Below are 25023 nucleotides of genomic sequence, written 5' to 3' on the forward strand. Positions count from 1 at the left end.
ACAGCCGGTTTATTTGGGAACCTTCCTCGACGACCAGACGTCCAAAGACCCGCCCCTTCATCACTGTCTGTCAAACATAACCACGCCCACTCCCACCGTTGTGAAATGAGGAAACCAGCATTTAGTCTCAAAATCATCAGATTTTTTTCTCTTTCCGTGTTTTAATGTCGGTGAAATCAAGAAATCACATTTAAACAGTATAAAGTTGACATTATTATTTTACTATGCTTTGAATATCTTATTTTCTATCCTTTCACCTCCTCCCATGCCCTTTCAAATTGCTGCTGTGGACTGCAAATTTCCCCATTTTGGGACGAATAAAGTTTTTTTTAATTCTGATTAAAATATCCAAAATAAAGGGGAAAAAACAAGTTCGCTGTTGTTTGTTTTTATTGCATGAAATTGGTGAAAAGCAGCAAAGACGATACAGCCGGTTTATTTGGGAACCTTCCTCGACGACCAGACGTCCAAAGACCCGCCCCTTCATCACTGTCTGTCAAACATAACCACGCCCACTCCCACCGTTGTGAAATGAGGAAACCAGCATTTAATCTCAAAATCATCAGATTTTTTTCTCTTTCCGTGTTTTAATGTCGGTGAAATCAAGAAATCACATTTAAACAGGATAAAGTTGACATTATTATTTTACTATGCTTTGAATATCTTATTTTCTATCCTTTCACCTCCTCCCATGCCCTTTCAAATTGCTGCTGTGGACTGCAAATTTCCCCATTGTGGGACGAATAAAGGTTTTTTGATTCTGATTAAAATATCCAAAATAAAGAGGAAAACAAGTTCGTTGTTGTTGTTTGTTTTTATTGCATGAAATTGGTGAAAAGCAGCAAAGACGATACAGTCGGTACTGTTGGGAATCTTCCTCGACGACCTGGAAGGTTTTTGTGTTCGCTTCGGGACATTCACACGTTGCACGGCCAACCCTTTCAACTTTCAGGGACCCCCCCACTCCCAACTTTGTTCTGTATTAAGTTTATATTGTTAATATAACCGTATCGCCATGTCTTCATATACCACAACTCAAGTGCTTAGTTATTGCATTTAAATCTCGTATTGCATTTAAAATGGATGCCAAGATTTTCTAAAATGTAAAATACGTACGTTTCTATTTGCTGGTTGTAATGTGGTTATAAGGAATAACGATTGTATATTTCTCATTGATGATAAGTTAATAATAGGTTGCTGATTTTAAATCGAACATTTAAATGCAGTACAATGCCAGAGAGTTGTGGGTTCACAGTGGGGTACTAGCACCACCTACAGGTTAGACGTTGTACTGTAATGACAACTGACGAGAGGTTTGTCTTAAAAACCGGTTTTCCTAAATTTCAGGGGGTTGGTCTTGAGGTATTTTCATTATCATCCAAACATTTTTTTCATAGCAAAAGTTGTCACTGTTGTGGTAAATTATTGAACATTTGGGGATTTTTTTTTTCGATTCACTCAACAAAAAAGAACCTCCCTTTTTTTCACCCTAGTAGACCAGCCACGTTAAAATCAAAAAAAGCAAAAAATATATATGTATATATCATGACTCGTAAAATGGTCTCTCACACTTTGTCAACTTGGTCACAACTGCCAAAAATAATTCGGAAAGAAAAATGCTGTGTTGTCATTGTACCTGATTAAACCTCCCCCACAACTAAACATATAGCTTCCTCAAAGGGCTCATATTGTATATATTTATCCAGATATCCATATATTATAGCCATATAGAGTAAAGTCTCGTTATATCGATATTCAAGGGAGTCCGCAAAAATATCGATATAACCGGGACTATCGATATATCCGACCCTGTTTGCATGTAATTTTCTCCGTGCGTGCCTAGAAATAGTATCAATATAACCGGGACTATCGATATATCCGATATCGATATAACGAGACTTTACTGTAATTCATAAAAAAATAAATACATTTAACAAATACACAAGTTTGTCGCCACATTTGTATCGCTAACGTTTGTAATGTAGTATATAGCTCAATAAAATTGTGTAAATTCTGATTAAACTCCACCCAAAATGGCAGGGTTTCCCAAACGGTGTAGTCAGGGGGCGGGCGTTAAATCGGTATTATTATTATTATTATTATTATTATTTAATTGATCATCCATTTTTATTTCTTGCTTCACATTTTTAGTTCATGTACAGCAAGTGTTGTGTTCACTAGGTGTGTGTGTGGAAAATGGCGAGGAAACCCTGACATATATGGACACGTGCAAATACCAAAAGGGTTAATTAAACACGAGAGTAAAAAGGATGCTGATGATGATGATTGGTCATGTTGGCATGGCAACGAGACACCCGCGAAAAAAAAATGTGGGTGTATTTTTTTTTGTTGTTGTAAAAAGATAATCCTATGAAACAGTTGGTTATTTTTTTCTTTTTAGTGTTTTTTTCCCCTATGAAATTGTCCTATGACCTGTTCAGACATAACAACAAAAATTACCCCCCCCCCCAAAAAAAAAAATCATGCATAAGTTACACCTCAATGCTGTCATTTAAAAAAAAAACATTTTTTTGTACATTTGAAGCTGTTTCCACATTTTTTTCCCTTTTTTTTAGAAAGTTTTTTTTCATCCCCAACAGCAGAAGTCTGTGGTGTATTGCTCCATAATGAGAAGATTCCTCTCCTTTACACCAGGAGGCGCTAGAGGCAAAAAGAACAAAAAAAAAAGAGTGCTGGCTCGCAGAGAGAAAACTGCTCGTTCTTCTCCTTTAAAGAGTCATGGCGGGTGGGACGACAGAGGCAACTTCCCTATCTGCAAAGCTCCTCTCGTGCAGAGTCCCGCACATTTTTCCTCTTTTTCCCGTTGCCCTGGTGATGCGGCCGGTTACTTGGTTGACCTTTGCTGTTTCCGGAGGAGCGAGGGGAGCTCTGCTGGGCGCCCTTGTGATGTGAGCGAGCCTGAAAGGTAGACGGAGGGAGAAAGAGTGTACAGTGATACCTTGGCTTACGAACTTAATCGGTTCCCAGACAGAGTAAGGCGAAAAGTGTGTATCACAAAAATTAATTTCCCATTGGAAACCATTAAAATGAGAATAATCCGTTCCTAGATCCCCAGAAAACACGATTTTCTACTTTCTAATTTTCTTCCTTGAAACTACTCAAAATATACCTTATTTTATGTATAATAAATGTGCTATGGTATAGGCTCCAACACACCCGTGACCGAAGTGTGTGTAGGGGAATCAGCTTTTCATACAGGGTGACCCAAAAAGATGCGTACCCATGAAAATTTCAATTGTGGCTTTGATTAAAAAGCTATTTCTTTCAAATTACAACCACAAAATATTCAGTTCATGGAAGACCGTTCAGCAGAGTTTCAGCTATTTCTGTCAATTTTTAGTCAATTTATGGCTTTTCCAAGATGTGTTCCAAATGTCCACCACTTCGTAGCAAGCAAACCTGTACTCGTCAAATAGATAGAAAGCTAGCTAGCTCGCTAACATATAGCCAATAGATAGATAGCTAACAGATAGCCAGCTAGACAATGGATGGATATATTCGTGGAGCAAAATCCACACAAAAAGGCAAGAGCAGAGAAAAGTATTCGGCCCCTCAACTGTCGGCCCTTCAATTGTGATTAAATGTTGAAAGAGCGTTTTTTAATGTTGCTGCGTAAAAGCTATAATGTTAGCATAGCATACCTTTCCTCCCTTGTTGCCTGCTGGTGGAGTGCTGGTCGTGCGGTTTTGCGTCCGGTGATTGGTCACCACGGTTGACTTTTCTCTGTGAGCGTTGGTCGTTCGACTAGGCTGCTGCTTGGCCGTCTTGCACGGCGTGCCATCCGAGTCCTGCAAAAAAAAAAAAAAAAAAACAGGATGACAATGAGGACTCTGAATAATGTAGTCATATCTTCCATTCAGAAGTTAACCAATTGAGTATTTGACTTGATATCTTACAAAATCTGCTCATCAATCACAGTTGCGGATTGTGCTTGAAAAAAAAAAAAAAAAAATCGGAAAACTTGATCGTCATGCGTGCGAGCAATTACGTTAATTCTTTCGTGAGCATTGATCTGTGTAGGCACTCTGTGCATGCTGTTGTTGACACAAGGAGACAAAAGTGAGTTGTGTCTTTTTCCTCTTTACGACAATACGAACAAGCTCTCACTGGGAGCAGCCAACCACTCGCTTTGAGCTCAGTGCTTTACTTGCACCAATTTTAAAACAATGAAAAGTGTCATAAAATATAACTCCCTTATTTTATATGATGTTTGTTTTCACCTTCAGGCAAATACTTTTTAATCAAACAAAATAAAAAACATATTTACCGGTAACTATTTTTACAGCACAATTTTTTTTTGTTTTACTTTATGGGCTTTGTTGTATTGAACCCCATTTTGTTACATGGCTGAAGACTACTAGCATGTAAAAAAAAATATAGTGTATTTTCCGGTGTATAAGGCGCACCTTTAATGAATGAAAAAGTTTTCCCAAGTATAACATAGAAATATATAAAATTTTCCAAATACAGATGCTCTTCAATTTACGAAGAAATTCACCTGACGCACGGTCCTTCGTCTAAAATACCCAAAACACACAGGCTAATATTTTTAGTCAAATACAAAACACCAATAAAAAATACTTAAAGTGTCCCAAAACTGCCAGAAAATGAGCTTGGAACTGGGGCGATTCAGAAAGCCCCGCCCCCTTGTTCATGATGTCACGTCAGGATACTCCTTCACAAACTGCCTTGCTCCAGAATCAAAACAATGGCTTGAGAGAGTTCAGATTCGGAGAAGATGCTTTCTTGTCACTCATCCAGTTATGAATATGATTCAAATAGTTCTGAAGAGGAAAGCATAAATGTTTGCAATCGATTAAAGAAGTCCTTCTGTATCAATTTGAGGCGATTGGCCTCCAATGTAGCTCCCCGAAAATGCATAAGATGGCGCCCAAACTCCGTCGGAAATGGGCTGATTTGTCTGCTGGGAATTTGTGTCGACTAGTATCAAATAGTAGTCTTGGTGCTGCACACGATTCACCATTGTGTTATTTATGTGTTTTCCTTCTAATTTCGCCATCGTTTCACGGATCAACACGAAGTTTTCAGACCAAACAAAGTACCCAAAATGCATTGTGCGTTGCTTTCCCGGTCAGGGGCGTTCCTGACGTGACGTCACGTCAGGAATCGTCACCAACTCGAAAACAAGACTTCCTGAATTTCCAGCGCAAGTATTAAAAGATCTTAAAAATAAACATTTAATAAAATATATGCTCTATAAATATATGTACATGTACAACTAGAGAGACTGTAAAGTGTCCTTGAGAGTTTTGAAAGGCGCTTAGAAATACAATATATTATTATTATAATACTACATAGGTTACTACCAAAATGTTCGCACGTACCGTTGTTCGTAACTCGAATGTTTGTAAGAAAGGGAGCATCTGTATAAAGCACACCACATTCACAAGGCGCTACACGAGAGGCTGGGGTTACGCACGACTTCTTCTGCGGGGGGAATGGAGTCGGTGGCTGCTGACAATAGTTGGGAGTGTCTCTGTTGTGGCTCAGTATTACTTCACATATAAGGTGCACCTGCGTATATCTTTGGAAGAAAATCAGGGCTTTTGGGTGCGCCTTATACACTGGAAAATACGGTAGCTTTTATTTTCATTTACATTAGGTACGAAGACAAAAATCCTGAGCAATGTTTACAAAAGAGTTTTGAGGGTGTACCCCCACCCACTTTCATGAAATAAGAATAAAAGGTTAAAAATGATGGACTAACCCCGTCACTGGAGCTGGAGGATGTGGTGGACAAAGACGGCGACGAGCGCAGGGAAGGACACGGCGATGAAGAAAAGTTGGACGATGAGATTTTGCTCCTCGTGGGGAGGATCACGACCACGTCGACATCCTCGTCGTCGTCCTCTTCGTCCGGAACATTGTTGTTGCACTGGTCCAACTGTTGGGACTCGAACAGGGTCACGTCATTTCCTGAAATAAGCACAAAGGAAGACATGAGACAAGATTTCAGGATTTAGTGATTTTTTTTTGTTTCTTTTGTGGCTCCCACTTGAACAGAAATTAACTCATTCAGTGCCAGATGTGCAAAAAATGTGTCCACTCCAATGCCAGGGTTTTTGTCATTGTTAATCAAATTCCAGGACCACAGAATATTGAGTTTTAGGACTTCATACATAATCAATACAGCGTTAGAAATCGTAGACTCTCTTCTTTCATCAGAATGAAATGAGTTAGTGCCTAAATTATATGGTTCTGGAGTTATATGAGCTTGAAATGAGGGCGGCTGTCCAAAATACAATGCAATATATGCATTTTGTATTATATAGCGCTTTAACAACAGCTGAAGATGTAACAAAGCGCTAACATGGAAAAAGGGGAAATGCTGCCCTCGTGTAGAAGGGAAAAACATTACCAGAGGCCATGGCCAGAGCTTTATCGGCACCCAAACAAGAAATAACAAAACCCAAGCAAATTCGGGAATTGCATTTTACGCCATATTTCCAAATCCCGGATATATTTGTGAATGGCAGTGAATGAGTTAAATGTGACCTGCTTCAATAGTTTTGAAAAAAAAATAATCAAAATCTATAGACGGTGCAAAAAAAATGCTTAAGCTTCAAAATACAAATGTAACAAATTTTACAAGATATCATAGTTTTAAAAAAAAAAATATTTAAACAACGCTCCTAGTACGGACACTAGTGATAAAATATGCATTGGAGCGAAATTTCAAAATAAACTTGAAATGACATTTGAACATTTGAATATCAGCACATTCGTCTGAGGAATTGAACGGCAAAAATTAGGTGTAGGGCCGTTTAAATATAACATTTTAATTGATTTTTTGTGAATTCTGTTGGCCGGCTTCCATCTGCCTTTGATTTTTCTCTCTGTGGTCTTCGGTGGAAAAATGTTTGGATATCTTTTTTTCAGTGTGAATGTGTTTTGGGTGACATACGGTTAAGCGGCAGATCCTTCTGGGATGAGCTCCCCCAGTTCTTTCGGATCCATTCCCTGTACTCGTCCACTTCCTGAGTTACGCGGATGATTCGGCCGAGTATGCTGCAAGTAAGGAACAAGAGTGTTGACACAGCAGAACGTCGCAAATGAGCTCGCACAAAGTCTCATTACAAGAAACACAGGCGGTGAGATTGTAAATAAGAAACTGTCAATAATAATAATAATAATAATAATAATAATACATTTCATTTATAAGCGCCTTTCAAAAGTCTCAACGACACTTTACTGAGTAGGGAAAAAAAGGCCAACCAATCATGTAAAACAGATTTAAAAGTGACACAGTTGTGCTTCGGTCCTGCAACAGAGGTCAAAAAGGCTCAGGATTTAACTCTTTAATGTATTTGTAAGAATTACAGTGACACCTCGGTTTACGAACCCCTTGGCTTACGAGCCTTTCGGTTTACGAACGTTATATTCATGAAAATTTTACCTTGACATACGAACTATTTTTCGGGATACACATGGAGCTGCCACAATGAGTGATGTGTCATTCCCGAACGGGCCCCTAACAAGAAAATGGTTGCCGACTGTTTTGTCCTATATTCCCCACCCCTAGTCTTCAGTTAAAGCCACGTGATTGGTCATGATCGCAGCAGTGGGGCGGGGGGGGTTAAAGATTAAAGAGACAGGTAGACGACAAAGAGAGAATGAGAAAACACACACACACGAAAGGGAGACGACAGAGCTTGAAACAAAAAATAAACAAAAGTGAAATGGTGAGAAAATTGATAGAAAACAATGAAATTTGGACTTGTCTCAACTTTGATAGTTCAAAATCAGAGTGTAGACTGGAAGGTTAAAATATCATCAATCAAGCTTCACAAATAACCCGCACAAGCCATCTATACACTTGATGCAAAAAGCTATCAACTCAGCTAAACAGAACACAATTGATGAGGAAAAAGAATGGTGAAAGAAGAAGGTTACGTTCCTCATCAAGTGTTTAATGCTGATGAAACCGGTCACTCCATTCCATCAAGCCATCAACGACCATCACAAAGGTAAATAAAACAACTTTATAATACAGTACAGTTTATTTATTTAATTATAATTCCATAGCACATTTATTAAACATAAAAGAAGGTATATTTTCTGTAGTTTTAAGGCTTAGAAAATTAGAAAGTAGAAAATTATGTATTAAGGGGACCTGGGAATGGATTATTCTCATTTTAATGGTTTCCTATGGGAAATTAATTTTTGAGATACACACTTTTCGCCTTACACACTCTGTCTGGGAACCAATTAAATTCCTAAGCCAAGGTATCACTGAATAGTCCACGAATAACAGTCAAGACAGTTTTGGTGTCCTGCTGGGAAGGATAAGCTCCTTTATTGTTCCTGTTCCTCATGCCTTCAAAACAAGCTCTCAAATAAACAAAGCTGGCTATTTGCCGTGAACAATGAGATGCGTTTACCTCTCTGTGTCATTGTTGGGGTAATATTTGGCGATGGGTGACACGGCGTGGCTGAGCACCACGTAGGCGTAGTCAAACGCTTGCTTCACCTGCATGGCACCGTAGGAACTGCGGCCAACGTCGTTATCTGCGGGAGAATATATTTTGAAAAGACGCGAAGCTGCTGTCAAACGGATAATACTGAAGCGTCTACGGGTAAAGGTAATCTTATTCTAAGTGATCGACTATGTAGATTTAGAATTTACCGTCTTTTCCAGTGTATAAGGCGCGTTGCAGTGCAAAGCGCAATTTCAATATATGGCCTATTTTAAAATGAAACATTTAATATAAGCTACAATAATGGCCGTGGTTGCTTTATGCATCCACTAGATGGAGCTATGCAAAACGGAATATAATACAACACAGATGTACTCCATTCGGAACCACTGTATCTGGAACAAAGCCCTTTACAGAGCATTTACAATACTGCATCCATGAAGTTTGAATATTGATCCATGTATAACACAGACGAATTATAAAGAATATATAAATATAAAGAATAGAATATAATTTAGGCAAACACACTAGTTTTCGGCGGACGAACCAAGCCACACAGCGCCACGGTGGCTGGCAGACTAGTTTTCGGCGGACGAACACCAAACCACACGGTCGAACAGCGCCACGGTGGCTGCCGGACTAGTTTTCCGCACCCCCTTTGAGTGCAGACGTGGTTTGTGGTTCTTATACATAAAATAAGGTATATTTTGTGTAGTTTTAAGGCCTATTTAGTAGAAAATTATGTTTTATGGGGACTAGGGAACGGATTATTCTCATTTTTAATGGTTTCCTATGGGAAATAAATGTTTGGCAGACAAACTTTTCGTTTTACACTTTCTGGGAACCAATTATGTTCGTAAACTGAGGTATCACTGTACTTCTTCTACAGGGGGAAATGGAGTTGGTGGCTGCTGTCAGGAGTTGTGAGACCTGTTGTGGCTCACATATAACGCACACCTGCGTATAAGGCACAGGGTCATCTTTTGAAGAAAATCAAGGCTTTTGGGTGCGCCATCTACACCGGAAAATACGGTAATCCTACAGGTGGCAGAACGGCATGAGAAACATGACCGCCACAGCAAAATGGAAACTGGTGCAAAAAAAAAAAGTAGCATGTTAAGAAATAAAACCCCACCTGGCTGTAGCGGGTCCTCGATATACAGCATGGAGGGCCTGTAACCGCCGTCCATCATGTTCTGAACCTCGTCTTTGGCTACGTAGCAGCCGCCATCTTTTATCCGAATGCCAGTTTTAAAGTAGTTAAAATGGCGTCCGTAGAGCTCAAAGAACTCAATGAGGAGCACGCCGAAGTTGATATTGGGGCTGCAAACGTCTTCCCTGTAGTGGAGCTAGTGGAGGGAATAAAAATAAAAACAACGTCCAGGATTGTAAATGGTGACTGTGGTTGATTATTACAGTAATTTATGGTCTGTGAGGCACAACTTAACTCATTCACTGCCAGACATGTGCAAAAATGTGTCCACTCCAGTGCCATGGTTTTTGTCAATACAATACAATACAATACAATACAATACAATACAATACAATACAATATTGATTTATATAGCGCTTTAACATTGTCACTTGAATTCCAGGACCCATAGAATATTGAGTTTTAGGACTACATAAACATTCAGGACAGTGTTAGAAACCTTAGGCTGTCTTCTTTGATCAGAAAAAAAGTGCTAATTCATAAATTATATGGGTCTGGGGTTATATGAGCTTAAAATGAAGGCGGCTGTCCAAAATACAATACAATACATATTGGTTTATAATATGTTCGTGAATGGCAGTGAATAAGTTAAGGGGCTACAACATATTTTTCAAGCAATGATGACGCATCCATCCATACATCCATCTACACATCCATCCAAACATGGTGTTACGGTGTTTGCAGCATGAACACACCTGCAGGAAGCTGACAGCCATGAGGAAGAGACTGTAGGAGCCGATTCCACCGGTAAAAACCTCATTCAGGTTCCTCTGCAGGAGGAACTGCTTGAGCACCAAGACCAGGTAAGGCAGCACGGGGTATTTCTACACACCATGGAATAACATGTTGGCACATCTCGGTGGCCCTAAAACCATGTTTTTTTTTGACGAAAGAGTACCTCTTTGAATTCTTTGATGAGGCATGCCGCTTTAATGCCGCTCTTCACATTGAAGCTGATGTCCACTTTGACGTCTGTGAAGTAGTCTGTCAGCTTGATGATGGGCACCTGGGAAGACAAGGGGACGGGACCTTCTGAAACTCGGCATCTCCGAAGTCATTTTGAAGTAGTTTTGGGACACTTTTAGTCATTTTTATTGGTGTTTTGCATTTAACTAAAAATATCTGGTTGCGTGTTTTGGGTATTTTAGACGCTATAAAACGTTCTTCTGAGGTCAGTTAGGAAACAAAAAATGGTGTCGGTTGTCCTTTAAAAGAAAAAAAAAGCACAACATAATTTGATGTGGAAATTTCGAATCCAACCGCACTTCGTTTGCAGATGTTAACACTATTAGAGAATCAAAATTTTGGGTGTGAGTCCAAGCGCTATTGTTCTTGGTCTCTGTTTTTGGACAAATTAATTTCCCAGAAAATCCTTAACATTTTTTCACCCTTCGCCACAGTCTGGAAAAAAAGAAGATATTTGCATATTGAAGGAAATACGTAGGAATAAATTATCTGGGAGTAACTTGCCGACTTTTTTGGTCATCCCTCTCACAACGAACACACCAATCGGTAGGTTAGAACGTTGCGCAATAAGGTAAATATTTAATATCGTTCAAAATTGTTAAAAGATTAAAGGTAACTGTTGATGCTAATATTAGCTTGTACTACTCTAAGCTAACAATATCAATATTCAACTGGTCCTCTATAAATCGTTAGAAGAGTTTTTTTCAAATAAATACTTCTACAACATTCGTAGGAAATTACCAAGAAGTACAATTTAACCTGGGAGATCGTTCCTTGAGGTTTCCCTATCTGACAACATCTCACTTTTATTTCTGAAAGTGAAGACAATGTGTACTGAGAGTAATGTTAACGCTCACGGTGGCTTTGTCCAGAACTTTGATGGAGTTCTTGTCGGCCACGTTCCTCTTTCGTAGAGCCTCTTCCAGTGTCCAAAGGGGGAGGGTCTCCCACTTTCCAAATACCACCAAATCAATGTCACTGTTGAGACGACAGAAGAAGGACAAAAACATTCCAAATTTAAGCAAACAAACAGCTTAGATGAAGTTTTGCGTTTTATTTGTCTCTATGAAATTTGATGACGTATTAATCAGAAGATACCATTGATGAGAAAAGAACATGTGGCGAAGGCAACACATGTAAGGCAAAAAAAGAAAACAGTCGAAACTTTTTTGTAGTTTTACCGGGAATTTAATGACCCAACTTAAAAATGGGTGGAGGTGTGTATTTGGGGACGCCTTGAACAAATATATGTAATGTATGTAATGTAATTCATGGCGGATGAAAAAGGAGTTTAATAAACAAACAAAAAAAAAAAAGACTGAAGGAAAGAAATGCAGCAAAACCGGGCGAAATGATTTTCTCAGGACCGAATACAACATTGGGGAGTAACGACATTGTCAGTCGCGTGGAATGCTCACTGCCAAAGGTGTCGTCTCCGCTGATAGATCAAACGGGAAAAAAATGGTGAAAGAAAACTAAGAGGTACATACACTTTTTGTTCACTTTTTGTTATGCTTGCAGCAGAGCTACACATATCAAAACACAGAAAAACGATAATGTACAGTACCTAATTTGTTTAACACTTCCGCTTCACTTTGTGCATTACAGGGTCGCGATTTGATTGACGAAACACACAATTTTTAACAATGTACAGTAAAGTCTCGTTATATCGATATTCAAGGGAGTCCGAAAAAATATCGATATAACCGGGACTATCGATATATCCAACCCTGTTTGCATGTAATTTTCTCAGTGCGTGCATAGAAATAGTATCGATATAACCGGGACTATCGATATATCCGATATCGATATAACGATACCGGATCGATACCGATACATACCGATCCATGCGCACCAAATCCAGCAGACATTTAAACAGCTTCTTCCCCAAGCCATTAACTCTTTGAACTCTTTCAACAGTAGCCAAAATGGAACTGTATAGTGCCACTTAGCAGTTTTTTTTGACAACGATACTAGTGCAGCGTGTTCTACCGGAAACAAATTCCTTGTGTGTTCTACATACTTGGCAATAAAGATGATTCTGATTCTGGTTCTGATTCTGAACGAGACTTTACTGTAGTTGAATATATGTCGAGGGAAAATCTATTCTGCATTAGAAATGCTATTTTGCGAATGCAGCATTATTTGGCAAATTACATAAAACCGATAAAATATATATATATATATTTATATATATATATATATATATATATATATATATATATATATATATATATATATATATATATATATATCCCTACTGTCCAGAGGTGGCGGTGCCAGACCTCTGCTATTATAGGTCCCTTTGGGGGAGCAGAGGACTATTCCCTGAGGCTACACTGATTACTTCTATTGTCCTGCCTGATGGGGTCTACGAATGGTCTGATTGCCCCATTTGCGCTGGTATCACCTCATCAGCATAACTAAGCCTATGTGGTTTAAGCAGTCTGTTGTAATAACGCTCCAAATTTAACCTCACCCCACCATGGCGATTTAGTGAAGGGTTTTGCTGTTTTATGAAAATAGCTTCTTTTACTCCCCTTTCAAACCATCTATTTTCTTTCGCGAAGATTTTAACCTCACTGTCGTCAAATGAGTGGTTGCTAGCTTTTAGGTGCACATGTACTGCAGATTGAGGCCCACTAGTATTATTCCTGCAATGTTGATAAAGTCTTTTTTTTTCCCCGACACTGTTATTGACTCACCTTGTTGGCAAATAGAGACCTGTGCTGAAGCTTCCAAATACCTGCACCTATAAGGAACACACATTAATCACACAACAGAAGTAAACATGCACATACAGCAAAAAATAGGTCATAATTACATGCCAATAATTTGCTGGTGATGATGGGCCAAATGGAAATAAAACAATAGTTTATCCCACAAACAATATTTTTTTTAATTCAAATGACATTCTCTAAACTTCCATGAAGCATTACACAGGCGTGGTGCAAACATTGTTTTGTTTTTTTGAACAGTTCATCAGGTACCACCCACTTCAATTTCCAGCCAATTACGAGGAGCATGTCATTGTGCAAACCAGAAGTGACAATAAAGACAAAAATAGAGCAGAAACCCGATGATCCCATCTTACCTACCACCTTTTAAACCTCCCGTTGAGCAACTCACACCGTTTGCTGAACACAAATAGATTTAAACCCTCTCTTAAACCCTGTGAATAAAAATGTAGTGTATGTGTGTGCACAGACGTGGTTAAGCCGATTGCAGAAATGTGTTACTGAATGAACTCTAGCCGACCGATTGTGCCTGCTTAGCGTACGGAGCCTGTGCACAGCGATGCCTCTCTGGCTAGTGTTGTGTGTAGAGCCCCAGGGGTTACGCCAACTCAATAGGAGCACAACATGTGTTGTGTGACGTCAGAATTTTGCAATTAAACCATTTTCTCTTTTTTTTTACTTTCCTCTTAGGAGTGCTCTAGTTTTATTCAATGTTTTTTTTAATTGTATGAAATTGATTCACTGACAAATTAAGAGCTGTCTTTTGTTCTTGCACAATAGGGCATTTTTAACAAAGTTTGCGGTTTGACCAGATTTTTAAATGTAATGTAGACATGACTTATTTTGTGCTGCAGCATTGACGGGTTGTAAATATGTTGCATTTTGCACCAGTGCTCCCCTCAAACAGTAGCACAAATGTCTACTGGTATTCAGCTTGATTTGGTGTGTCAGAAAATCAGCTAAAATGTTGATGACCAATGATGTACCGAAATGTCCGCAACACAAATGAGTTTCACACTTCATGGTGAATAGTTTTACTTCTACAATTGACAAAATTGAGTGGCCCTGAGTTAAATTATTGCAAATATGTGTTTTTGGGCCATTTGCAGCATCAATAGCTAAGACAAAGCTCGATTCTTTGTAGTTATTTTTCTCATTTCTAGATATGTATCATAAAATGTTTTATTTTTCCACACCTTTATCGAATGGAGATTGAGAGTTAAAATGTGTCGTACTTAAAGGACAACCCACGCCGCCGGACAAGTTCTGTCCATAATTTTTAAAATCACTTGAAATGACTTTTACTGAGCGTATTTTACAAAGATTCCACGGCATAGAGCTATATTTCACGTTTAAAGACTTGCGCTGAATATTAAGGAAGTCTTGCTTTCAAGTTGATGACGATGCCTGACGTGACGTCACGTCAGGAACGCCCCTGACCGAGAAAGCGACACACAATGCATTTTGGGTACTTTGTTTGGTCTGAAAACTTCGTGTTGATCCGTGTTGATGGCGGAATTAGAAGGAAAACACATAACGTAATGTTGAATTGTTGTGTGTTGCACCAAGACTACTATTTGATACTAGTTGACACAAATTCCCAGCAGACAAATCAGCCCATTTCCAATGCAGCTTGGGCGCCATCTTGTGCATTTTCTGGGACGCTACATTGGAGTCCTGACAGCTCGAATTGACACGGGAGGACTACTTTCATCGATTGCAAACATTTATGCTTTCCTCTTCAGAACTATTTGAATCATATTCATAACTGGATGAGTAACAAGAACGCATCATCTCCGAATCTGAAGCCATTGTTTTGATTCTAGAGCAAGGCAAGACGTCATGGTGTGACGTCACAAACAAGGTGGCAGGACTTTCTGAAACTCAGCACCTCCAAGGTCATTTTGAAGTAGTTTTGGGACACTTTAAGTCATTTTTATTGGTGTTTTGCATTTGACTAAAAATATCAGCCTGCGTGTTTTGGGTATTTTAGATGTTATAAAACGTTTTTCTGATGTCAGTTATGAAACAAAAAAAAATGGTGTCGGTTGTCCTTTAAACAGAGAGGGTGGAGTAGCTGCAATACCTCAGCGCTCGGCCAAAGGTTGTGGATGACGCTTTTAATTCTATCCACCACTTCCAGCCTCATCTTCTCCTCTTCCGGCCGTGGTGAGATGTATGCGTAAAAGTCTTTGATCTCTTCATGTAACCTGGATGACAAAAAAAAACAAGAATTAAAAACTTGCAGCTACGAATAGAAAACCATTATTCGTAGTAGTCAATGAATAATAAACATTGGGGGAAAAAATCTAAATGAGTTTTGCAAACCCATCATGACAAGAAATCAAGCAATGAACATGTGCAGCTTGATAGCAAATCGCTCCGGGCAACCTCAAAACAACTTGAAGGTCAGCGTTTGAATACAACAACGATGAAGACTGGACAAAAAAATAAAAAAAAAATCTGTGAAGAAAAATCTAAATAAACACAAGGTGCGCAAACAGCTCAGATTTCAAACACAGGTCACATTTTGCTTCTACTACTGCAAAAAGAATAAAAAATGCAAACGCTCATATGGACTGACCTTTACTCATTTTACGGGCTGTTAATAATTAGTAAAAACAAAAGAGGAATGTGCACCCATGACAAAGGAGAACCTACGACGGAGGCCTTGCATCTTATTTAGCAAACTAGGCTACAATTAAAATGAGCAATCCCAGCTGTGGCTCCATCGGCGGTGTCATGTGGCTGCAAGTGCCGAGGGCAAGCGTCCTTGAGAACGGGTCACCCTGCCCGCATACGGCGACCTCTTTCTCTGACCACATATATCTGCAAAAACAGCCGCTGATATGCTACTCCAAACTCATGAGAGCAATAAACATTGCTTGAGAATAAAATAAAATGGTTGGTTACATGGAAAAGACAACCAATTAAAATATCTGTTTTATTGCGTACAGCTACTGGTGCTCGGAACATCCAGGGGCGTGGTATTATAATCAATAAAACTATGTTTTACTAATGTATCACTTTAATTTGCATATGCTCTCAATAAATAGCTTGGCAGAGGGCTGCAGAATTCAGGCGTCTGTCATGAATGGTTGCGTCTCCTGCCGTCAGTAAAGTGTCCGATCGAACATCTCTGACAGGTACGTAGCTAAATTAGGGGGCTACAGGAATGTGACATTTCACAGTTTTGGACTGTGTTTTTATGTGTCTCCTTGCAGTGTTTTCATCTCTTCATATTGATTTTATAATCACTGTAACATTCATTGTGGAGGACAAAATCAATGTGGAGGGTCAAATGAGGGTGTTGTTTCCCTGAGGGGATGTCTTGAATACTTGTCAACATCAGCCGCGTGAAGCCCTTTGAGAGCGTTTGTGATGAAGTTCTATAGAAATGAATGAATGTGACTTTTAAATGAAAAGAAGTTATCTCGACAATGAATAGATGATGAAAATAATGAATAAATATCCCTTCGTTGTTGACGAACGGTTGCGGCCACTATTTTCAAAGCAGTCACCCTTTGTTGGGTTTCAGGTCAGGGAAGTCAAGTGTGTTAAGTCTTCAAGTGTTTGACACCTCATCAGAAGTCAAAGCAACACCCATTATTGACGTTAGCTTCTTTGCAATGGAGAAGCCTGTTCAACTACATTGCGATTCCCGAAAATGTTTTTTTGTGTGAGTGAGCCTTCATGAATTATGAATTATGCCAATTATGACACATCACTCACTCATTGTGGCAGCTCCATGTGTATCCCGAAAAATACTTTGCATGCCAAGGTAATATTTTCATAAATTTAACGTTCGTAAACCGAAAAGTTCGTAAGCCAAGGGGATATAGTATAATGTTTTTCAACTTGTCTTCCACTTGAAGGAAGCGAGAAAAATCTAGCAGTTGTGTTTGACATATGACAAAAAAAAAACAGCCCCCATTTTGAATCACTGGCACACAAAAATAGCCGATGAAGCTTGTTTGCTTTAAATTGTCCAAAATAGCAAACTAGGCAAAGTTCCAATGTAATGGCTAATCCCTTTTAGTTTTGCTGTTGTTTTTTTCTTCCTTCTCTCCCCTCCCTGGCGCAAAGCCTCCCATCACAGGACCATTTAGGTTTCATTTCACACTAAATGAAAGTCCATTTTCCATTATGCGTGTTTGCAACATTGTTTTGGAGCTTTTGGGACCAAAATGAACACAAACATAAGACAACATATTTCATACATGATACTGGTTCGATACCACAGAAAAAAAAGACTGATCAATCGATCGATTGATAGATAGTTTGTTTCATTCATAAGTTTCATTTCACGTTAAACGGGCCAGGTCACTGAAAGTTTCCTCACCCACACAATCTCTTTGGACTGAATTACAGTTCCTGTGGCCCCACGGCACCGTTTATCCGATTAATCTTGTTTGCCTGGATTATCGTGGTGTTATGTAATCTTTTGCTCCCAAAAAAATAACTAAATAAAAAAAACCATTAATAATAACAATAAATAAACAGAAATTAATAAACTAACACACATACACACACACATATATATATACACACACACACACACACACACACACACACACACACACACACACACACACACATATATATATATAAGGGGCACCTTCAATGAATGGCATATTTTAAAATGTTTCCCATACATAAGGCGCACTTGATTATGAGGCGCATTGGTTAGCTTTTGAAAAAATATTTTCTTTTAGGTGTGCCTTATTGTGCAGAAAATACAATAATTAAAAACTGTGTGCTGTGTGTTTCCAAAACAAACAAATATTTTGCGATCAAATATTCTGAAGTGTCACGTGAGACCGGCAGACTAGACTTTGAGGTGAAAGAACCGTACATGGCACGGCGCTTCATTAGAAAGAAGACAAGCGTAAACAAGAGGAACAAGGAGGTGTCGCATGTCTCACAGATGGCAGATTCTTAAATGTTTAATCCATGAATTGATCCGAAGGTGCTAATTGTTGGCTGCGGGGTAATACAGCACAAGGTCCTGTTACGCCGGCGACTACGATGTTTGTCTGAGACCGTTTTCTCCTTTCAACACCCGATTAATTTTATTGCTGAAGCTCACATGCCCAAAATTGGAATCTATCATAACAGTGTTGTAATGTAAACGTTAATAGCAGCCAAAAAGGGATATTGCTGAGACTTGTTTTAGAGTCTGGTCTGAATGGACGGAATCATAATAAGATGTTGCTTCACACTTGAGGTGCAAAGAGTTTAATTTGTCGTCATGACGGGTAGTCTCATTGGTCATTTCACACAGAGAAAATAGTCCTAAGAAAAGATATGGAAACACAGAACCAGGGAAAGGCGTCGGTTGTCCTTTAAGCCTTTTTTTAAGACAGCTGTAATGATTTCATGGTTTAATAACACACATAAAAAGGGCATTTGAACTGGGGTGTGTTAACTTTTTCCTCAATGTATTTTATATACAGTAAAGTCTCGCTATATCGATATTCAAGGGAGTCCGAAAAAATATCGATATAACCGGGACTATCGATATATCCGACCCTGTTTGCATGTAATTTTCTCCGTGCGTGCATAGAAATAGTATCGATATAACCGGGACTATCGATATATCCGATATCGATATAACGAGACTTTACTGTATATGTATTGTGTTTTTACAGTAACTCATTCACTGCCATTTAGGAATGTATTCAGGAATTGAAAATATGACACAGAGCGTCATTCCTGAATTTGTTTGGGTTTTCTTTTTTCTTGTATGAGTGCCGACCGTTGGTCAGACCTCTGGCAATGTTTTTCCCCTTCAACAACGGGACGGCATTATTTTCTCCATGTTAGTGCTTTGTTCCATCTTGAGCTGTCGTTAAAGCGCTATACACAACAATATGTATGTATTGCATTGTATTTTAGACCTCATTTCAAGCTCATATAACACCAGATCCATATCATTTAGGAATTAACTCATTCTTTCTGATGAAAGATGAGAGTCCAAGGTTTCTTACGCTGCATTGAATATTTATGTAGTCTTAAAACTCAATATTCTGTGGGTCCTGGAATTCGAGTGACAATGACAAAAACCCAGCCACGGCAGTGGACACATTTTTGCACATCTGGCAGTGAATGAGATAAATAGTGGCTAACGTCTTTGTCACTGCGTAGGAACATAAACAGTATTAGAAAAAAAAAAAATGTCCGTAGCAGAAGTCAGATGTTTTTCAGTGGCCACAATTTAACCAGGGTACAGACTACTTCTATTCCCTTTGTTTCATACTGGGAAAAATAAAATGGGACTTGGGCCAACGTCTGGTAGAAGTTCCTTAATGCAGACCAGCCCAACAACAACCGAATACAGAGAACAGTTCACGTGAGAATCTCTCCCTGGCTATGCTTACTTCCTGGATCCATAAAAAGCAGCTCCACGACGGAGCTCCACCAAAATATGGGAACAAATAGGGGAGGGAACCTTCCCCTGATTGGACGTCCAAGAAAGGGGGCTCAGGTTTCTGTCTTGGGTTTGAGGAAGTCAAGTCTGCAGATAGCATGTCAAAACGATGAGATGGGACGCTCGAATTGGACTTGGGAGAGATCGAGAAGGAGTGACAGAACAAGAAAAGTGGGTGGGGAGAAAGGAAATAAGCACATGCCTTTGTCTCACATGTCCAAATATAGCGTAGACGAAACCTGGGGCGGAAAACTGCATTCAAAACGTACGCCCGCCTTCAACCTCCTCGCCTTTGCTTGAGAGGACACAAATCATATGCTGCGACGGATGGCGGATTTTCACCAACTTGCAACCTCAAAATCACATAGATGCGCGTTTATGCGGTGTAACGCAAAGAGAAACAGTGCAAAAAAAAAAGGCTGAATTGGTCAAAAAAATAAACATTTATGCTCACAAGTAACGAAATTCAGCTACACGCAATGGCAGCACAGAGAAAAGAATAATGAGCTGGAATGGGACATTTCCAGGTCATAATGTCCTTTCAAATGTGGGTATAAATGTGGGTAAAATGTTAAAATGTTGCAACAACAAACACACACATTTAAACAGCAAAAAAAAAAAAAAACCTTTGTGAAGCGAGAAAAAAAAACTATAGAAAATAAATAAAAAATAAATAAAAATAAATATACAGTGATACCTTAGCTTATGAACTTAATCGGTTCCCAGACAGAGTGTGTAAGGCGAAGAGTGTGTGTATCCCAAACATTAATTTCCCTTATGAAGCAATTAAAATAAGAATAATCCGTTCCCCATAAAACCTAATTTTCTACTTTCTAATTTTCTAAGCCTTAAAACTACACATAATATAACTTATTTTATGCATAATAATTGTGCTATGTTATTATAATTAAAGAAATAAACTGTACTATATAATAAAGTCGTTGTATTTACCTTCGTGATGGTCGCTGATGGCTTGATGGAATGGCGGGTTTCATCAGCATTAGTAGCCTTCTTCTGTAACCATCTTGAGGAATGATCCCTTGTAGGTGCTTTCTCTGTGATAATTTTCCTCATCAATTGTGTTCTGTTTAGCTGGGTTGATAGATTTTTGCATCAAGTATACAGATGGCTTGTGCGGGTTACTTGTGGAGCCTGATTAATGAGCTATTTTAACCTTGCAGTCTACACTTTGCCTTTGAACTATCAGAGTTGAAACTCTCTCACTGTCTTCTGTCTGTCTCTTTAATGTTTAAACCACGTCACTGCTCACTGCTGCTTTCTTGACCAATTGGTCACGTGGCTTTTACCGAAGATTGGTGGCGGGGAATCTTCTTCTTTTCCTTTCGGCTTTTCCCTTCAAGGGGTCGCCACAGCGAATCAGTGTCCTCCATTTTCAGAGGTTTGATCTGCATGTTCGTTTTGGCCAAGCTTTTACGTCGGATGCCCTTCCTGACACGATCCTCTGTATTTATCCGAGCTTGGGACCGGCACAAGAAGACTTATGTCCCTTTGTGGCTACAGAACAAGAAAGACTAGTGGCGGGGAATAGAGGACAAAAACTGTCGGCTGACATTTTGTTGTTAGAAGAACGGGCTTGTTCGCGAACGACACATCACTCATTGAGGCAGCTCTGTGTGTATCCCGAAAAAAGTTTGTATGCCAAGGTAAAATGTTCATAAATTTAACGCCCGTAAACCAAAAAGTTCGTAAGCCAAGGGGTTCGTAAACCGAGGTATCACTGTATATGTGCTTGAATTGGGGGCAGCTGTCCAAAATACAACGCAATACAATAGATATTGGCTTATCACGCGCTTTAACAACAACTAAAGCTGGAACAAAGCACTAAAATGGAAAAAGGGAAATGCTGCCCCCTTGCGGAATGGGAGAAAAACCTTGCCAGAGGTCATGGTCAGCACTTTATCGGTACCCAAACAAGAAAAAAAAATGAGGAATGGCGCTCTGTCATATTTTCAATTCCTGAATACTGAATTTGGGAATGGCATTGAATGAGTTAACAGATGTATGAAAATCTAGTTCAAAAAGTGAGTTCAAATATTTTGTGTATATATGCTAATGGTTTTATAATAGCAACCATATGAACCTGGAATCCATTTTTTTTCTTTTCCCATGACTCCCTTCCTATGAGAATACTTGCTAGTCAACTTGACCTCTCCTACGGTGCAGCGCCTGTGGTAAAACAATATGTCTGCCTTGTCACGCAGCCAAGGGTGACCCACGCTCTCCCTTGTACTATACCGTAACACAGAGGCCACGAGGAGCCGTTTCACATATTGACTAACATGCTGTCATACTATATATACACACACTGCGCATGTGACTTAATGTACAAGTGCCTGGGACGTTATCGGAAAACAGTTTCAACTACAGGATATACTACAACAATCATCACCTTACTACACCAACTACATTCCATAATTGTAGCTGCGCAAGGTTATCATAATTGTTATTGCTTGTTTTGAAGTGAAGTCAATGGGGTGGGGCGGAATGAAGGTTTCACCAGTTCACATAAAACAACATGCGAGGCCAGGCATAGCCCACGGACCACATGTTGCCCATCTTAACTCGACGTGTACATGACTTGAAGACCCGTGAGACTCATTGAAATACAACCTTCCACACATGCCGTGTGAAATGTACTGCATGCATGTTCGAGAGTGGGTGGATCACGTGCCGAGTGTGTCAAGTATGGAGCGGAGTGGGCGGACTCGGTCGGTCGCATCGGCAGCACGTTGTGTACATATGCAGCAGAGCATGAGTCAAACAAGCACCTGCTAAAGGCCCCACGATCAAAAAACATGGACAATGGAAAACATTTTTGTTTCCTAACATCAGAAAAAACATTTTATAGCATCTAAAATACCCAAAACACGCTAGCTGATATTTTTTGTCAAATGCAAAACACCGATAAAAATGACTTAAAGTGTCCCAAAACTGCCACAAAATGAGCTTGGAACTGGGGCGATTCAGAAAGTCCCGCCCCCTTGTTCGTGACGTCACACTAGAACGTCTTCACCTTGCTCTAGAATCAAAACAATGTCTTCAGACTCGGATATGATGCTTTCGTGTTACTCATCCAGTTATGAATATGATTCAAATACAGTAAAGTCTCGTTATATCGATATTCAAGGGAGTCCGAAAAAATATCGATATAACCAGGACTATCGATATATCCGACCCTGTTTGCATGTAATTTTCTCCGTGCGTGCATAGAAACAGTATCGATATAACCGGGACTATCGATATATCCGATATCGATATAACGAGACTTTACTGTAGTTCTGAAGAGGAAAGCATAAATGTTTGCAATCGATTAAAGAAGTTCTTCCGAATCAATTCGAGCCATCAGGACTCCAATGTAGCGCCCAGAAAATGCACAAGATGGCGCCCAAGCTCCGTTGGAAATGGGCTGATTTGTCTGCTGGTAATTTGTGTCAACTAGTATCAAATAGTTGTCTTGGTGCAAAACACGATTCACCATCTCGTTATTTATGTGGTTTCCTTATAAATTCGCCATCAACGCGCAGTTTTCAGACCAAACAAAGTACCCAAAATGCATTGTGTGTCACTTTCTCGTTCAGGGGCGTTCCAGACGTGACGTCATGCCAGGCATCGTCATCAACTCGAAAACAACACTTCTTGAATATTCAGCGCGAGTCTTAAAACGTAAAATATAGCTATATGCAGTGTAATCTTTGTAAAATACGCTCAGTAGAAGTCATTTGAAGTGATTTTACAAATTATGGACACAACTTGTCCGAAGGCGTCGGTTGTCCTTTAAAGCAGACAATTTTACATTTTCATAAATCACGCCGCTCTAAATCAAAGTATGTAGGTTATTTGTTTGTTAAATATTCATTAGTCAGGAATTGGAGGTCTTTATGAAACTCAGCAAATGAGAGAATGGTCCCAAATGGATTCTATTTCCTGAACGATAAACATAAATAATTATTGCAAAACGTGTGCTAGTCAATGGAGGGCCTCTGATTGTGTGGGCCTTGGGCCCTTACATGCTTAAAATATCCACCCCAAAAGACAAACTTTCTCTTACCCAATGATTCCTTCCGAGTAGTTCCTGCTTTTCCACGGCGTGGCCGCATACACGTCGCGGCCCTCCTTCCCGGGGCAATCGTTCAAGAGACTTGAGTTGAATCCGAACGTGCTCGCCTTGTTGTCCCGTTTCCGCTTATTGGGGTGCCCGTCCACCGGGCTCCTGCTGCTCGGCTCGTCCGCTCGATGGTTGCGGTTGTCGGTCTCCAACGGCAAAAAGTCCCGCTGCTTCATGATCTCACCGTCCCCGGTTGGACTCGTCATGATCGATTCGGACGGCCCGGTCCCAGCGGCAAGGAGAACGGCTCCTGACGCCGCGTTGAGGCTCGCTTTCAGGATGCCGAAGCTGTTGTTGACGTGCAGATAGCCGAGTCCTTGCGTCGTCTCCCAGATCTGCATCCACAGGTTGTTGGCTGGTCCGCGTTGTTCTGGTTGGAACCAGGAGATTCGCGGATCCATCAAACGAGAGTAGACAAGAATCACCCCCCCCCCCCCTTACCCCCCACCCTCCCGCAAACAGCTAGCCAAGCTAACCTTAGCTCGCCTCGCTTTACCCCCTCCCCCAGTTACTTCTTCCAATTTAGTCCCTTCGAGGTGGCGTAGACACACAGCAATAGAGCAGAGGAAGGTGACGAGAGTATCAAGAGACAGTTACCGGTACCTGTTACGGCTGTTAACCCTTTTAATAATCCCGGGGGAACACGAGACTGCGCGGTTCCGATGTTCGAGCCTCTCTCTCACTCCCTGACCCTTCCCTCGGAATCGTAACTCCCTCAATGGCGGAGCTTGGCTGGGCTGCCGCGTAGTGCGCATGCGCGAGTTGGGGGTGGAGGTGGGCGGAGAGTTCGTTACGTAATAGCGTTTTTTTCTGTACGTTACGTAACGACGTCGGGTTGATGTGATCCCTCCAGATGTGTTGGCAGCGAGCTCGCTAGATGGCTAGACAGACGGACCTGACTATTGTCTGACATCCGACAAAAATTACATGTATTGTCTGTAGTCAATTGCCTGTCTTTTTTTTAGCCACATTTTAAGTGCCTTGCACGCTGGGTCCGAGAGGACATTAATTTTATATGTGCTGTATGTCATGCATATTAACATATTTGACAATAAAGCTGACTTTGACAATCGATTGGAGTTTTATGCGAT

General features: G+C 40.0%; 1 protein-coding gene across 3 annotated transcripts; it reads right to left on the reverse strand.

The window, feature by feature from the left end:
* Positions 1-795: 795 nt before the first annotated feature.
* Positions 796-24677, reverse strand: tent4b (terminal nucleotidyltransferase 4B). 3 transcript variants are annotated; one of them, XM_088993028.1, is made up of 13 exons: positions 24536-24677; positions 23876-24302; positions 15463-15586; positions 13344-13390; positions 11496-11616; positions 10571-10678; positions 10368-10496; positions 9595-9808; positions 8424-8550; positions 6947-7050; positions 5750-5958; positions 3663-3809; positions 796-2919 (listed from the first exon to the last, which is right to left on the reverse strand). In XM_088993028.1, the coding sequence occupies exons 2-13, from the start codon at positions 24271-24273 to the stop codon at positions 2770-2772; spliced, it is 1878 nt and encodes a 625-aa protein (XP_088849154.1). In that variant the 5' UTR covers positions 24274-24302; positions 24536-24677; the 3' UTR covers positions 796-2769. The 3 variants fall into 3 exon arrangements, with proteins under 3 accessions (XP_088849154.1, XP_088849155.1, XP_088849153.1); XM_088993029.1 differs by lacking the exon at positions 24536-24677 and adding an exon at positions 24409-24529; XM_088993027.1 differs by lacking the exon at positions 24536-24677 and having other exon boundaries at positions 23876-24364.
* Positions 24678-25023: the final 346 nt, after the last annotated feature.

Source organism: Hippocampus bargibanti, linkage group LG03 (genome assembly GCF_051943395.1).
Source record: "Hippocampus bargibanti isolate YZ-2025 linkage group LG03, ASM5194339v1, whole genome shotgun sequence".
Classification (NCBI taxonomy): domain Eukaryota; kingdom Metazoa; phylum Chordata; class Actinopteri; order Syngnathiformes; family Syngnathidae; genus Hippocampus; species Hippocampus bargibanti.

What these genes read in the sequence shown, in the direction of transcription:
- tent4b (XM_088993027.1), bottom strand. Translation starts at nt 24,333, where the DNA reads ATGGATCCGCGAATCTCCTGGTTCCAACCAGAACAACGCGGACCAGCC. An exon ending in TACTCGGAAGGAATCATTGG is followed by an intron (nt 15,587 to 23,875) that starts GTAAGAGAAAGT and finishes TTTGTCATCCAG; the next exon opens with GTTACATGAAGAGATCAAAG. An exon ending in ACCTTTGGCCGAGCGCTGAG is followed by an intron (nt 13,391 to 15,462) that starts GTATTGCAGCTA and finishes TGTTCCTTATAG; the next exon opens with GTGCAGGTATTTGGAAGCTT.